Source organism: Ips typographus, linkage group LG3 (genome assembly GCF_016097725.1).
Source record: "Ips typographus isolate SLU linkage group LG3, UJ_Ityp_2.0, whole genome shotgun sequence".
NCBI lineage: Eukaryota > Metazoa > Arthropoda > Insecta > Coleoptera > Curculionidae > Ips > Ips typographus.
Genome location: NC_138424.1, coordinates 19,524,303 through 19,541,112, shown reverse-complemented (window position 1 = coordinate 19,541,112; position 16,810 = coordinate 19,524,303). Strand labels below are relative to the sequence as shown.

General features: G+C 36.8%; 2 protein-coding genes across 8 annotated transcripts in view; both read left to right on the top strand.

Annotated features, from left to right (window-relative positions):
• Positions 1-16,810, top strand: part of nrm (neuromusculin) — a 527,634-nt gene that overhangs the window by 41,995 nt on the left and 468,829 nt on the right. The window lies entirely within an intron of this gene.
• Positions 11,153-15,980, top strand: LOC145726765 (uncharacterized). The gene has a single exon (XM_081975992.1). It carries the CDS (start codon positions 12,096-12,098, stop codon positions 13,107-13,109), a length of 1,014 nt encoding a protein of 337 aa, XP_081832118.1. The 5' UTR covers positions 11,153-12,095; the 3' UTR covers positions 13,110-15,980.

Sequence of the window (16,810 nt, the reverse complement as noted above, 5' to 3'; positions counted from 1 at the left end):
CACCCTGAGAAAGGAGATAAAGCATTAGAAGGCAAGAAGGGGTCAAGAGAAATGGCGGACATTACCATTTCGGCGGTTGAGGCAGGGGAAAAAACACCCGCACTACCTCAATTCATCAGCCCACCAACGTTCAACCCGGGCAGTGATTCAGCCCCTCAGTTTATCGGCACATACGAGCGAACGGCAGTGGCCAATAGCTGGAACGATGCGTTAAAAATACTATACTTTCACTCGTACCTGCAGGGCGCCGCAAACATTTGGTATAGAGAATATAAAGCAGCAAACCCTGACAGCAACTGGCAACACATTTGTCAAGCATTCAAGACTGAGTTTAGCGACGGTATCAACAGTCGCCATTTGCTTGCAAAGTTAAGGCAAAGGAAGCAAAGGGACCTGGAACAGACAAAGAATTATTTCTATGATCTAAGGGTCCTATACGAAGAATACAAAGAAAACGTAGATCTCGACGAATTCGTAGATATTTTCCAGAGTGGGCTAAAAGATATACCAAGAGCTAAATACTACTGGCTCACAAATTTTCCTAATAACCCACCTAGGAACTTGGACGAAGTCAAAAAACTTTGCATCACAATAGATAACGCTCCTGAAAAGTTCTCGACACCGCTCACTTTTAGACCGCAGCATCAAATAGAAGAACAGGCCGCTGGACCAGTAGAACAAAGACAGTCACCTTTTGGCAATCCCCGCCCTTACAGAACCCCGCCACCGCTCAGGAGAGACTATGGCACAAACCATGCCAGTAATCCAGAAAGACAGTACCAATCCACGAGGACATATGACAACAGGCTCAGGTGCTACAACTGCGGTAAAATAGGCCACTTTGCTGCTGTGTGTAGAAGTAGACAGCAGCACCCAAACTCCAGGGGGTGGCAAAACTAAGTCCCGTCACCCTCTCCACTCGGGGCACAACGTGCTATAAGATACTATACATAAATGCTGTTGTGAACGATTATTACGTACCGGCGATTATTGACACAGGTGCGGAACTAAATGTGATAAGCCATCTCCTGGTCAACAAAAAACATAGGATCAGAGACCCACCCACGTTGCTTGTGACAGCTGGCGGTCAGAAAGTAAGAAGTCTAGGCGACACATTGGCATCACTGGAGCTCAGAGGCAATTACGAGAAAAAATTAGAAATTAAAGCAACGATATTGGAGAATACACCACAACCCCTTATTTTGGGCATGGAGTTCTTAAGGGAAATGCAGGCAGCAATTTGCTTAATATCCAACATACTCACCCTAAATCAAGATTTGGTGATACCGCTCGGGGCAAAGCAAGATTCTGCACCCAAAAAACCATGCAAAACACGAAGCTGGAGAGAAGTGATCCAAGAAATACCTGGGTCCATCTTCAGTCTTCCAAGCAGCACTGCATGGGCCTTTGCAGTCTCTTCAGCTCCCAGTAGGGACAGAGGTGTGGGAAAAGCCATCAGGGACCATTTGGCGGATTACAGCACAGAAGAACTACCCATAGGGAGCGTGGTCAGTTTGTTTAAGAAAAACAGACATACCCTACAGATGATAGTAAAAGAAGAGGGTAGCGAATATATCCCTACTCATACGCTCCAACATTGCTGTAGGAAATTGAAAGATTGGGCAATACGAAATAAAATAAGTAAGGTGGCTATACCTAGATTGACATCCGCAAACGCAAACAGCGAGTCAGATTGGGAGAAGCTCAAAGACTTGCTGTATGAGACTTTCAAGGAAACGAGTGTGACGGTACTGGTTTCAAAAAATAGAGAACCCCGACCAAGAAAGACCAAGACACAAACCAGCTCCTGGAACACCCTGCCGAACTACATAGAAAACGATGACCGCTTGATAGTTAAGTTGAAGGCAAAGGAAGATTACACTCTGAAGCCAGGAGAGAAAAAATCCATCAAAACTGAACCAAAAATACCCCTATCTACAGAGATGTTATTAGTACAAAACGAGGGATGGCTAGTACGCAACAACCTACTATGCAACCTAGAAAGAGCCGAAAACTCTATATCATTGACCCTCAAGAACATAGGGCCAACTAGAAGGGTTATTTACAAAGACACAACGGTGGCACGGCTAGAAGAGCCCAGTGGGTTGAGCACCACAGCACTCTTTACAACACAGAGAATAGACGAAGAAGTAGTGACATTAGAAGACCACAAACTAGACCACATTACGGATAAGCAGTTCAAAAAAGAACTAGAGAGTCTACTGGTTGAATATGGGGACGTATTTTGCAAGTCACCAAAATATATGGGCAAAACACAACTGATAGAGCACAAAATAGAAGTAACAGAAGATAAACCAGTGAAATGCCGCCCTTATAGAGTCTCACAATCCGAGCGAGAAATCATTGACACACAAATAAAAGAAATGCTCAATTGCGGAGTAATAAGACCATGCCACTCGCCGTGGGCAAGCCCCGTTGTACTGGTGAAAAAGAAAGATGGCACGACGAGGTTCTGCGTGGATTACAAAAGAACTATAAACCCAGTCACCAAAAAATCATGTTACCCGATACCACAAATCGATGACATTCTCACATACATGGGAAATGCCAAGTACTTTACAACTTTGGACATGTTCTCGGGTTACTGGCAGATTCCTATAGAAGAGTCGTCCAAACAATACACGGCTTTCACGGCACAGGGACATGGATCATACGAATTCAACGTGTTAAGCTTTGGTCTATGCAATGCACCAGCAACCTTCCAACAACTTGCAGATAAGATATTTAGAGACTTAAAGTGGAAGGACATACTAATATATCTAGATGATATTATTATTTATTCAGAAAACTTAGAGGAACACTTAGCAAAATTACAAAAAGTATTCCAGAAAATGAGAGAAGCCAATCTGACCTTAAAACCGAGTAAATGCGAATATTTGCAGGAAAAGATAAGGATTTTGGGCTACACAGTAAGCAAAGAAGGAATAAGCCCAGAGGAAGAAAAACTTGCAGGGATTAAGCAATTCCCCACACCTAAGAAAACAAAGGACCTACAAAGCTTTTTAGGATTATGCAATTTTTATAGGAAATTTATAAAGGACTACGCGGTATTGGCACGGCCCTTACATGAGGCCACAAAAAAGAACAAGTTCTGCTGGGGTGAAGATCAGGCGAAAGCATTTGAACTGCTGAAAGAAAAACTGACGTCATCCCCAGTATTAAAACATTACAATCCGAATATAGGATGTACAATGCACACGGACGCCTGTATAGATGGAATAGGGGCAATTCTGCTCCAAGAAGGCAGTGACGGTCAAGACCACCCGATAGCTTATATAAGCCGGGCCTTGTCAAAAGCAGAGAAGAACTATTCGATCAGCGAGCTGGAGCTATTAGCAGCAGTCTGGGGAATGACCTACCTTAGGCATCTAATTTATGGACACCCTGTAAAAATCGTAACAGATCACCACGCATTATGCTGGATACACAATGTAAAAGATCACTCAAGAAGATTAGCACGTTGGGCTCTCAAGTTGGCAGAATTTGACTACACGGTAGTCTATAAAAAAGGCAGTAAGCACCAAGATGCGGACTGCCTATCACGGAACCCGGTGGCAGGATGGAGCGAAGTCGAATTAGATGAATTAGACGATATACCCACTTTCACGATATCAACGTTAGACATAGGAGAATTGCAGAATAAGGAGAAGGCCATACTAGAATTAAAAACAGCAATAAGCAACCCCGAATCAACAAACGTTGACGCACTGACACGGCGAAAAATAAAGAATTTTAGGCTGAGGGAGGGCGTTCTGTATAGAGCAACACAAACTAAGGAAGGACTGGAACACGCACTCGTGATCCCCCGGTCACTTAGGGAGGAAATTTTGTGGGAAGCTCACAACGCACCTACCAGCGGACACATGGGGGTAACAAAAACTCTGAGCAGACTTACTCCCAAATACTATTGGGATTCGATGACTAAGGACGTCAGAAATTACGTTAAAGGTTGTAGGGACTGCCAGGCGAGAAAAGGGCCAACAAATGATAAGCCATTGGGCTTACTCCAGCCAATAAAAGTGGGCAAAGTATTTGATAAAGTAGGGATAGACCTACTGGGACCATTCCGGAAAAGTAACCAAGGCAAGACAACGATAGTAGTAGTGACAGACTACGCGTCAAGATACGCCATCACAGCGGCCCTGCCTAACGGGAAGGCAGGACCTGTGGCAAAATTCTTATTGGAACGAGTAATACTAATTCACGGCGTTCCTAGAAGCATCCTCAGCGATAGAGGCAAGGTATTCCAATCCGAACTGGTGCAGGAATTACAACAGATTATGGGTCTGAAAAGCACTTTTACAACGGCATACCACCCTTCGTGCAACGGCCTAACTGAACCCTTAAACAAAACGTTGGCGGACATGCTGTCACTATACTGCAACACAGAGCAGACAGATTGGTGCACGTATCTGCCTTTCGTGACATTCGCATACAATACGGCCAAACAGGAGACGACACGTTTTAGCCCATTTCAACTAATATTCGCAAGGAACCCCACACTCCCACTGGACGCCACCCTTTTAGAAACTGAGGACGAGTCGAACACGAACGAATTACGAGAGAAAGCTTTACTGCTAAGGGCAATTGCTGTAGATAATATCCACAAAAAACAAGAAAAGGACAAGGACATTTACGACAAATATCACAGAGATGGTGAATTTGAGGTAGGAGATAGGGTGAAAATATTCATCCCAATTAGGAAAGTGGGAAAAAGTGAGAAACTGCTGCTACGATGGTTCGGACCCTACAGAATAATAAGGAAACTCAGCGAAGTTAACTATGAAGTAAAACAGGAAAAAGGGAAAAAAACGGATATAGTGCACATAGGGAGGATTTTACCATTTTACGATGAATGGACTTTGGGGGATATATCCGATGTGGATTCAGACGTAGAAAGCAAGGAAGGGGAACAATAAAATAAGTTGTAAGGGTAACATTTTGCATAAGTAGGGTGCAAACTCAGTATATTTCATAAAGCTAACATAGTCTAAACAATTATTTAAGTAGGTTGACCAATCATTACGCCTCTTCCGCCAGGATATCACAACCTAGGAACTCACGGAACAAGCGACCATCCCGCGCACTTCGAAGTGGACGAGGAAAGTCAGTAGAGGGCTGTCAGCTGTAGAGGACTCGTCAGCGACCTCATTATGCTAACCTTGCTGACTGTGCTGGTTACTGGGTGTGCACAGAAACTACTAACAAGGGTGTGACAATATAAAGGGTGTCTGTGGTCGGTTTCTTGTTTCCTTCGCTCTGATTCCGCAGCAACAGAAGCAGCCGGACACTATTCGGACAGTCTCGTCCAGAGCCACGTCAGCGTGCTTGGTGTGGGCAGAATTGGTTCATACTGGTGCGGCGTGGAGGTCCAGAAGACATGAGGTTGTGCTCCCCATTTTGTGTTTGTGACTTTCCAAATAATGTTGTTTCTCGCGCATTTTTTCCTTTTGACCTCTTGACAGTGCTTTCGGTAGGTTAGAGTTCGGTCCAAACGGATGCCCAGGTATTTCGGTGCATCGTTATGTTCCAATTCCTAGCCTTGCCACGTTATCTTTAGCTTCCTTATTTCTAAGATGAAAAGCACACACCTGTGTCTTGTTTGGGTTAGGTTTGAGATAGTTGATCTTGTAGTAAGCTGCTACGTTATGGAGGGCGCGTGTCAGTTTGTCTTCAAAACCCTGCCTTGGGTTGCCACACCAGTATCGTCGGCATATATGAATAGTCTTGTATGCGCATTTGTGGGTTTCTCTATTATATTGAAGAGGACTGGCGTAAGGACACCTTGAGGCAGACCATTCTTCTGATTTCTCCACCGACTGTTCTTGGATTGTAAAGTTACCAAAAAGCGTCGATTTTGAAGAAAACACTCTACCAATTTGGTTCAAAAAATTTGATTTTTAATACTTACTTATAATAGATACTTTTCTGCTAATTTTGGTTTAGTTTTCGGTATAGTGGTTATAATCCACATGTGCAGTGTTTGCGTAAATCATTTTTTTGACTAATCACAAACTACACACTGTGCGGAAATTTACGCAAATACTGCACATTTTTAAACTTTCCCCATAAGAGACTATTTCAACTCAAATATATACCACTTGACTAGACAACCGCAAAAACTTATTTATTTTATGGTTACGGTAATCCTCTTTAGTCAAATAATCTTTTATGATCATTACTATTATCAGTCCTTTTAACTGGTCAGTCTTTCTTAAGCAAAATACGTCTAGCAACCCAAAGAAAGAGGGAAAAAAACGTTAAACCATAAATGAAAGAAACGCTTTTTCCCATTCGTAACACCGATAAAAAGGCAGTTTCAATAAAAAGCGACCCTTTCCCCGGGGTCCACTAGCATGTGCGTCCCTTTGTGCCTCAGCAGGATCCTATTTTCCGAGTGAATAAAGAAATTTGTGTTTTTTTCCTTTTTTAGACAATGCTTCAGATGTGTCCGAGTGTGTACCCAAATTTCGAACAAAATTCGATTTTTTAAAATCATTTGAATTGTTTTTCCTGGATAAATACAGTTCTCAAAGTCAACTAAAAAAATTCCAAAAGTTTGTGTCCACATAAGTACCACAAGAATTTTTATTAATACTGCTGAGTTAAAACACCTGACAAAATTAAAAAAAAAATAATAATAAAAAATTGTTTCATACAGAGTTACTCGGAAATTTTCCGGAATTCTGAAGAACATAAACCTTATCAAAAACTGATAAAGTAGCGCTTATTATACAAATTTCTAAATTTATTTTTTAGATTAACAACGTATGACAAAAGTTCTAAAGAAACTAATTCAATTCTAAAAATTATCTTCAAGACTAATATCGTAGCATTTAGTGCCAAATTTTTTTACTTTTATCACTGAAGAGTCTGAAACTTAACTTTTACTATTATAAATAGTTTTAAACTCGATTTTGAAAACAGCCTTAAAGCACTAAAAACAATCTAGATTTTTAAGAAATTCTCGAATTTTTAATACTCAAATGTATCAATTTAATAGTGTCAAAGCTTGAAATTACATTTATTTCACACTGTATCGTAATATGCTCTATTACGTATTCGGTTTCAGTCCGTAAAAATGATTCATTACGTTACTAGTCCGGTAAAATGTTTTTTTCAGAACTAGTCCGACGAAGTAATATAATTTTGCTAGCAACTACTACTACTACATCTACTCATCTAGATGTACAAGTAAACATCTAGACTTGTACTCTAATAACCCATTTTCCGGACTTGTAACGTAAATTACGTATTGTAAGCCTGTAGAAAATGTAAAAATTCAGTCAGCTAGGTATATCAAAAACTTGGTGAAAGTCTTGAAACTCGATTTTCCTAGCTGAAATAATAATAGGAAGTTTTAAAGCCCAAAAAATAGTCCAGAGATCTAAAAAAATTAAAAGCAAAGTAAAAAAATTGGAAAGTTAGTCTTCAAGTCGATTTTCATGAATCTAATATCAATATCCAGTATTTAAGACTATTTTCAAGACTCCAATTTTGAAATGTGTTTTTAAATTATGAAAACTTATTTCAAATGCAAATTTTAAGCTTCTGATGTCACTTTTTATTGGTTCAGAGACACTTTTTGGTTTCCAAGTCAACTTTCAAGGTTTAAATGAAATTCTAGATAAAGTGGTTTTTCATGTATACAAGTCAATTTTCAATACTAAAGTTTTTCAACTTATCTGAAAACTATGACGACTGACTACAAAGACGAAAGAGTTTTTGAGCCTCTCAAGTAAATTTTCACCGTTTCAAAGTAAATTTACTAGTTCCTAAGTCAATTTTGAAAACTAAAGTTTGACTAACTATGAAAACTGGTTACAAAGACAACTTTTAAGCTTCTTAAGTAAATTTTCACCGTTTCAAAGTAAATTTTCTGGTTTCTAAGTCAATTTTGAAAACTAAACTTTAACTAACTATGAAAACTGGTTACAAACACAATTTTTAAGCTTCTTAAGTCAATTTTCACCGTTTCAAAGTAAATTTACTGGTTTCTCAGTCAATTTAGAAAACTAAAGTTTGACTAAACCTGAAAACTGGTTACAAAGACAATTTTTAAGTTTCTCAAATAAATTCTCACCGTTTCAAAGTAAACTTACTGGTTTCTGAGTCAATTTTGAAAACTAAAGTTTGACTAACTATGAAAACTGGTTACAAAGACAATTTTTAAGTTTCTCAAGTAAATTCTCACCGTTTCAAAGTAAAGTTACTGGTTTCTAAGTCAATTTTGAAAACTAAAGTTTGACTAACTATGAAAACTGGTTACAAAGACAATTTTTAAGTTTCTCAAGTAAATTCTCACCGTTTCAAAGTAAATTTACTGGTTTCTCAGTCAATTTTGAAAACTAAAGTTTGACTAACTAGGAAAACTGGTTACAAAGACAATTTTTTCACTTCTTAAGTAAATTTTCACCGTTTCAAAGTAAATTTACTGGTTTCTAAGTCAATTTTGATAACTAAAGTTTGACTAACTATGAAAACTGGTTACAAAGAGAATTTTTAAGCCTCTCAAGTAAGTTTTCACCATTTCAAAGTAAATTTACTGGTTTCTAAGTCAATTTTGAAAACTAAAGTTTGACTAACCCTGAAAACTGGTTACAAAGATAATTTTTAAGTTTCTCAAGTAAATTCTCACCGTTTCAAAGTAAAGTTACTGGTTTCTAAGTCAATTTTGAAAACTAAAGTTTGACTAACTCTAAAAACTGGTTACAAAGACAATTTTTAAGCTTCTCAAGTAAATTCTCACCGTTTCAAAGTAAATTTACTGGTTTCTCAGTCAATTTTGAAAACTAAAATTTGACTAACTCTGAAAACTGGTTACAAAGACAATTTTTTCACTTCTTAAGTAAATTTTCACCGTTTCAAAGTAAATTTACTGGTTTCTAAGTCAATTTTGATAACTAAAGTTTGACTAACTATGAAAACTGGTTACAAAGAGAATTTTTAAGCCTCTCAAGTAAGTTTTCACCATTTCAAAGTAAATTTACTGGTTTCTAAGTCAATTTTGAAAACTAAAGAAGTTTCTCAAGTAAATTCTCACCGTTTCAAAGTAAAGTTACTGGTTTCTAAGTCAATTTTGAAAACTAAAGTTTGACTAACTCTAAAAACTGGTTACAAAGACAATTTTTAAGCTTCTCAAGTGAATTCTCACCGTTTCAAAGTAAATTTACTGGTTTCTCAGTCAATTTTGAAAACTAAAATTTGACTAACTCTGAAAACTGGTTACAAAGACAATTTTTTCACTTCTTAAGTAAATTTTCACCGTTTCAAAGTAAATTTACTGGTTTCTAAGTCAATTTTGATAACTAAAGTTTGACTAACTATGAAAACTGGTTACAAAGAGTATTTTTAAGCCTCTCAAGTAAGTTTTCACCATTTCAAAGTAAATTTACTGGTTTCTAAGTCAATTTTGAAAACTAAAGTTTGACTAACCCTGAAAACTGGTTACAAAGACAATTTTTAAGTTTCTCAAGTAAACTCTCACCGTTTCAAAGTAAAGTTACTGGTTTCTAAGTCAATTTTGAAAACTAAAGTTTGACTAACTCTAAAAACTGGTTACAAAGACAATTTTTAAGCTTCTCAAGTAAATTCTCACCGTTTCAAAGTAAATTTACTGGTTTCTCAGTCAATTTTGAAAACTAAAATTTGACTAACTCTGAAAACTGGTTACAAAGACAATGTTCACCGTTTAAAAGTAAATTTACTGGTTTCTCAGTCAATTTTGAAAACTAAAGTTTGACTAACTCTGAAAACTGGTTACAAAGACAATTTTTAAGCTTCTTAAGTAAATTTTCACCGTTTCAAAGTAAATTTATTGGTTTCTAAGTCAATTTTGATAACTAGAGTTTGACTAACTATGAAAACTGGTCACAAAGAGAATTTTTAAGCCTCTCTAGTAAGTTTTCACCGTTTCAAAGTAAATTTACTGGTTTCTAAGTCAATTTTGAAAACTAAAGTTTTACTAACTATGAAAACTGATTACAAAGGGAATTTTTAAGCATCTCAAGTAAATTTTCACTGTTTCAAAGTAAATTTACTGGTTTTTAAGTCAATTTTGAAAACTGGTTACAAAGACATTTTTTAAGCTTCTTAAGTCAATTTTCACCGTTTTCAAGAAAATTTTTAAGTTGGGTTGATGGTTTTGGTTCTTTGAACGTAATAACTCAATAATTATCTCGTAAATGAAGTTTTCAATCGGAATTTTATAAGAGATTTTATCTATTTTTTTGAAATTGAACAAGAAAAGTAAAATAAATTGTTATTTTTATTAGGTTTTTTGTTTATTGCATGAATAATGTTTCCACATCATCTTTTTAATAGTTAGATTTAATAAAATTCGATTTTAGTATCATTTTTTTTATTGTTTTACAACATTGAGGAGTATCTTAATTTTACAACTTTTTTTAGATGTTTTCTGGTAAAAAAACGCTAATTTTACAAACGTAAGTGAACTTTTGTAAGTGATATTTTTCCAATGGTTTTAACAAAGAATGAATGTTATTCTAATTTTTTTGGATCCGACTAAAATTTGGATACAGTGTTGCAAAGTGGTACCAAATTTGTCAAGTTTCCTAATTTGACTGTTATACCTTAGAGACACAGAAATAGTCAAAAATTGTCCGATTTATTTACATTTAGATTATAGTTAGATTAAAAATTGTCATTTAGACCTATTTTTTCTTATTTTCACTCTTTTGAATGAGTGATACGATCAAGCTAGTTTTGATCATAAGAAATAAATTTTTTGTCATTCAAAGTTGAAAATTATTTAGAAAATTTGTAGGTCTTGTGTATTACCACTATTTTACTAACTCTGCTAAAGACTCTATAATTTTCAAATAATCAGAAATGATGATTGATGATTTTAGTGCAATCTAGGTACCTACTCCACGTTCTCTTTTCAAATCAAACTCAAAAATTGGTTTGATGCCTCGATTTAATTGCGGCAATCGGCTCTAAACTACAAAAGAGTGCGCTAGAAATAGGGGACGAAACATAATAGGGGCGCGTATGTCTAAAAGGGCTACAAATATTTGCGTTCGAGCGTAAGGTTTATGCGCCATACGAATTTCACTGTAATAAAGTCGGATAAAGCCGAGTGAAAATCACGGAAGAGCAACTTCCACTGTCCACGTTTTGACATGGACGTGCAATTACCGGATTTGCCTTAAAGCTTATTAAAAAAAAGTTTTTTTGTCCACCGGACGAGTTTGTTATAATTTCACCTGAAACGTACGTAACGTTTAATAACTCTGGCAGTAATTTTAGTGCAGGTTTTTGCATCATGTTTTGCTGTTAGAGTTGCGAAAGGTGTGAGTAAAAATTAATTAGTCTAGTTTTGACTTAAAAACGCATATTCATATTTTTGTGTACAATAATACATGGTTGTATATTATGTAATCCAGTTTTTAACGAGGTATAAACCGCTGAGTAAAATTTTGTACATTAATTCCCAATATGCCAATAATGCCTACAAATTCCTTGTAATGCCAAGTAATTCCTATTAACAATGACCAGAAAAAACCTTTTTTAATTAAAAAAACGTAAAAATATGAAACCGAGGGAGTCTTGCGGCAACTTCGGTGCGGATAGGACGTGTTTGGTGCAGTTTTGTATAAACACTTTTATCTCTCACATGGTTCCGAATACACAAAACTATTTGAAGAATTTTGTTTAACACTGGTTTTTAAACCGACTGATTGAATCGCCACAAAACCGACTAACTTTATATATCAATATCAATACACGATAAGAAAATTTATAAATCATTGGATGGTCGTACGAGTGGTCGTTAAAAAGTAGCATGGATCCGGGGAGCTCACTAGAGTCCGAATCGGACAGGGCTTCCCAGGATGGTTTTTTTACAAAGCCAAAAAGTAAAAAAAGAGGAAGAAAACCCACTCGTTCTACTGCAAACGCTCCAACTTCTCCAACCCAGGAAGCTAAAAAGCAAGCACTGGACATTCAAACAACCTCAACATCAACCTCCTCATCTCAAACTAAACAACCAATAACAACTCCAAAAACGCTACAACATAGATTACCTACATTTGTCCACTCGTATGTAGTTTATGCAATGCGCCATCAGATGGGACGAAGTGAACGTTGACAACAAAGATGTTGTCATCAAGCAAGAGAATAATTTTCTCATAAAAACCAACAACGAAAACAAAGCCAAAGAATGTCTCCAATTGCTCATCCAACAAAAAGTCATAACATCTTTTAAAAAACTGGATGTAAGCCACACAAAAATCCAGCAGACAACAACTGATCGACATATAACGCCTTCCTACTCGGTGGTGGCTACTGGGGTTGACCTAGAGATCACGGACGAGATGTTTTTAAAACACCTACAAAAACTCAACTTGCAAATAAGATTTTGCAAAAGGATCATCTCTAGGCAGAGGGGCACTCCGACACTTATGATAAGGCTCATTACAGGACACCTTAGCACTTACGAACAGTTAGTAAATGACCGCACCGTACACTTCCTGGGCCGCGTCTTTAGGATAGTTGAGAGTAAGCCTCCAGCGCCTGTTCCTGCCCCATGCAGTAAATGCAATTTATTTGATCATCGGACAGAGGAATGCAAAAAACCACTTAAGTGCAACAAATGCCAGGGGCCCCATTCAACAACAACCTGTACGTCACCACTCCCAATTAAATGTGCAGCCTGTAACTCCGAGGACCACGCGGCTTGGAGTATGAAGTGCCCAAGAAGACCCACAGCCCCGATTGAAGGAATTCCAAACGTTAAAGTGAAATGCCTGAACAGACGGACAGCTGAAATAACACCAACAGTAAAAGCGGGAAGTAGAATACACACACCTATCACAACGCACGACTACATCATAAACAAATACAAACACGAATTGAATAAGACTACAAATACAAACAGGGAAGAGTTAATAAAAAAACTTCGAAAACGATTTGTAGAAGACTTTGACGTTGATACTTCCGTGGTTTTCTTCGGAAGCCACATGTACATTTTGATGTTTGACATGCTTCTCCCAAACCGAAACTCCCCAACTGAACCCCTCGACCAACTAAAACAAACAGTAACTAATTTAGAACATTCACTTTAAAATTACTTTACGCCAACATCAATGGACTTAATCACAAAAAACAACTTATTTATAATTACGTAGAACGAAACAATACGGACTGCTGCATGTTTGTGGAGACTAAAACTAAAATAGGACAGACTCCGACATATAGAAACTGGCAGTACATCTGCAAACACGGAGACGCCAGAGGAGGTGCAACAGTACTTCTTACACCGGAAATAAGACTAGGCAAAGCAAACCCTCCTCACCTTAATAATCCCTTGAACGAATGTCTTCACTTCACCATTCCCTACATAGACGATTTACTGCACATATTTTTAGTATATATTCACCCACACTCCAATATCGAACAAAATATTTTGACCAAAGCGTGTCTGTACAAATACGCCATAATAATAGGAGACTTCAACCTTAATAGGAACAAAACCAAACAACTAAATGTATTTCTTAACAATTCGGATTTTACAAAGCAACATACGCCACCGACATTCCTGATGCCTGAGAACCAAGACTCAACACCGGGCATTTTACTACACACAAAAAACCTTGCAAATAACATTAAAGATATAAAATTAACCAACGAACTTGGATCTGACCACCTAGCTATAACTTTTAACATTGACTTACAACATACACAGCCTACGCCACGCCACGTACTCAACATAATACCAAAAAATTGAACTTAGCTAAGACTGACATTGAAAAAGTAAAGAAACACCTAGACGATTACATTCGGTCACAATCAGAACTGACCTCCATAGAGGCCTTACAACAACAACTGACATTGGCAATTGAAAAATTTACGCCGACAATTAAAAATTCATTCTACCAGCATACATTACCCAAATTCATCTTAAGACTTATCAAGCATAAAAAAGAACTGTACAGACTACACACACAAACACAAAATAATGAACTAAAACGAACACTTAACCATCTTAACAGAAACGTTAAAACGTCAATTGAACAATACCGACAAGACAAATGGCTTGAAGCGTGCCAAGAAATAGAAAAAGACCAAGGCAAGTCGTATTGGCAAAAAATAAAAAAACTGGCACAGTACAAAAAAACTAATAATATGGGCACTATTGATGAGAACGGAATAGAACGCTACACTGACAAAGACAAAGCTGACGCGTTTGCCAGACACTTTCATAGAGCTTTCAGCATATCGACTAACCCTAACTTTGACAATAAAAACTGGAACTCGATTAACAATTGGTACTCAAACTTCTTTGAAAACTCATCACAATACACCTACAAACTAATTACAGACACAGAATACGACGAGGCAATATCTCACATCAAAAACACAGCACCGGGAAAAGACAAAATAAAAGCCAAAATACTTAAAAGTCTATCTCAAGAAACTCACAATCTCATCCTTACCCAACTTAACCACTGCATTGCAACTAACAAAATTCCAAAAACATGCAAAAATGGCATAGTTATTCCCATACCAAAAAACGGACTGGACAACACACAAACACAAAACTACAGACCAATAACATTACTCCCGGTACTGAGCAAAATTTACGAACACATAATAAAAAACAGACTGCAAAAATTAATCGGACAACATATCCCAGCATACCAATTCGGTTTCAAAGAGAATCATTCTACTATACATCCTCTCTTTGTCTTAACAAACCACATCCAAACTACTCACCTAAACGACGGTAAATCAGCATGTTTATTTATGGACATCAACAAAGCGTTTGATAGTGTCTGGCATAAGGGTTTACTGTACAAACTATACGAACTTCAAACTCCTAAATACTTACTTTACATTATCAAAGACTTGTTAGAAAATAGACAATTGGAAGTACGAATTGACAACACCCTTTCCTTTCCTTTCTCCCCAGAACAAGGACTACCTCAAGGTTCACCACTCCCCCCATTCCTCTATAATATATACTGCCACGACATATACAATCACAACCTACAGGACAAAATGCAAATAGACAAAACAGCCTACATATTGCAATACGCTGACGATACCGCACTCATTGTTCATGAAAAAACTACTGAAAAAGCAGTAAACAAACTCCAGTCACTCACAAACAATACACTGACATGGTTTTATAAATGGAGACTAATACCTAACGCGACAAAAAATCAGCTGTTGCTTTCCAATCACAGAATCAACATAAACTCTCCTACAATAACAGCAGACGGCCACATAACCGAACCAAAACCTTACGCAAAATACCTAGGCATTACAATAGACCATAAACTTAAATTCACAAAACATGTACAAAACATCAGAACAGAAATGACTAAAAGAACAAAACATTTTCGATCACTGACCTACAAGAACAAAGGAATTAGCACAAAGACTGCTACGAAAATATACAAAGCAATTTGTAGACCACTACTTGACTATGGCAACGTACTTATGGCAAATGCCTCAGAAAGAACTAAACGACATATTCAAACAACCGAACAAATCGCCCTAAGACTGATAACACGGATAAGACATCCCCAAAACTCACTCCACAATCCCCCAAATGAGCTACTGTACCAGCGCACAAACTTAACTAGAATAACAGAAAGACTACTACAAATTCAATCCAAATGGAAAAACAACCAACAGAACTGGACCATACTAAATCCTCTTTGCCTCACAAGACAGACAAGACAATCCCGTTTTCTTTTTCCATCGACGACTCTACTCGAACACTTACAAACATAACACAACTAGGACAATAATAAATGTTACAAAATGTAATTTTAGGTTAAGATAAATGTTTGCAATACTTTATTTTAGATTATTATATTATACCAACTTAAAGTAAGCCTAAACCAACAAATGTACACAAACAAGGGCAGAAAGACCATTTCGGTCGATAGCCCATTTCGTAATGAAATAAAGATTGTTTATTATTATTATTATTATATGAAACCGAAATCAACTGCTGCTTATTTTACATGGGATATCCTGTATATTTTTGCATTTTTTCGTGTATTAATGGCATACACCTATCTGTATCCGTTTCTGGGATATTTACCATTTTATGGGAAATTTAATATTTCCAGTGGGTACAAACCTAGTCCACTGAAAGCAAAAAGTAATTTTGAACATTTTCATTCTCTCGCAAAATTTACGTAATTCTAACCGTTTTCGAGATACTTATTCGATATTGCATCAAAATTTTGAAAAGTTTGTATCTTTGCCACATTTGGGGTTTCAGCTACTGTAAAAAGTTCAAAATGTTGGTCTTGAACTGCTCTTTCCCTTCGTGCTACCCATAACGCAATCGAACATATACTGGGTGATCAAAAAACAAAATAAAGAACAGATAAATTTGAAGTTAACGGTTTGAGACTTGTGACCACGTTTGTTAATTTTTAAGACGGTGTAAACATAATTCATTGGGTGCAAAAAGTTATTTTGAACTTTTTTGGTCTTATGTCAAATTTCAACCGTAACCAAAACCGTTTCCGAGATATTTGACTTTTCCACTTTTTTTTTGGAAATTGCATCCAAATTTTAAAAATTCTTGGGGTTTCAGCGACTGTATAAAAAGATAATTTTGTATTAGGTCTGACTTATTAAAAAAAACAATATTTAAATTGATACATTGAACCACCCTGTAACTGTCAAAATAACCGAGTTATTGAATGTAGTAGCTGTCAAAACTGTCTTTAGTGTCAAATAACTTGTTTATTTGGAACACTTTGTATAGATTTTTATATGTCAATAGATAGAAAATCAA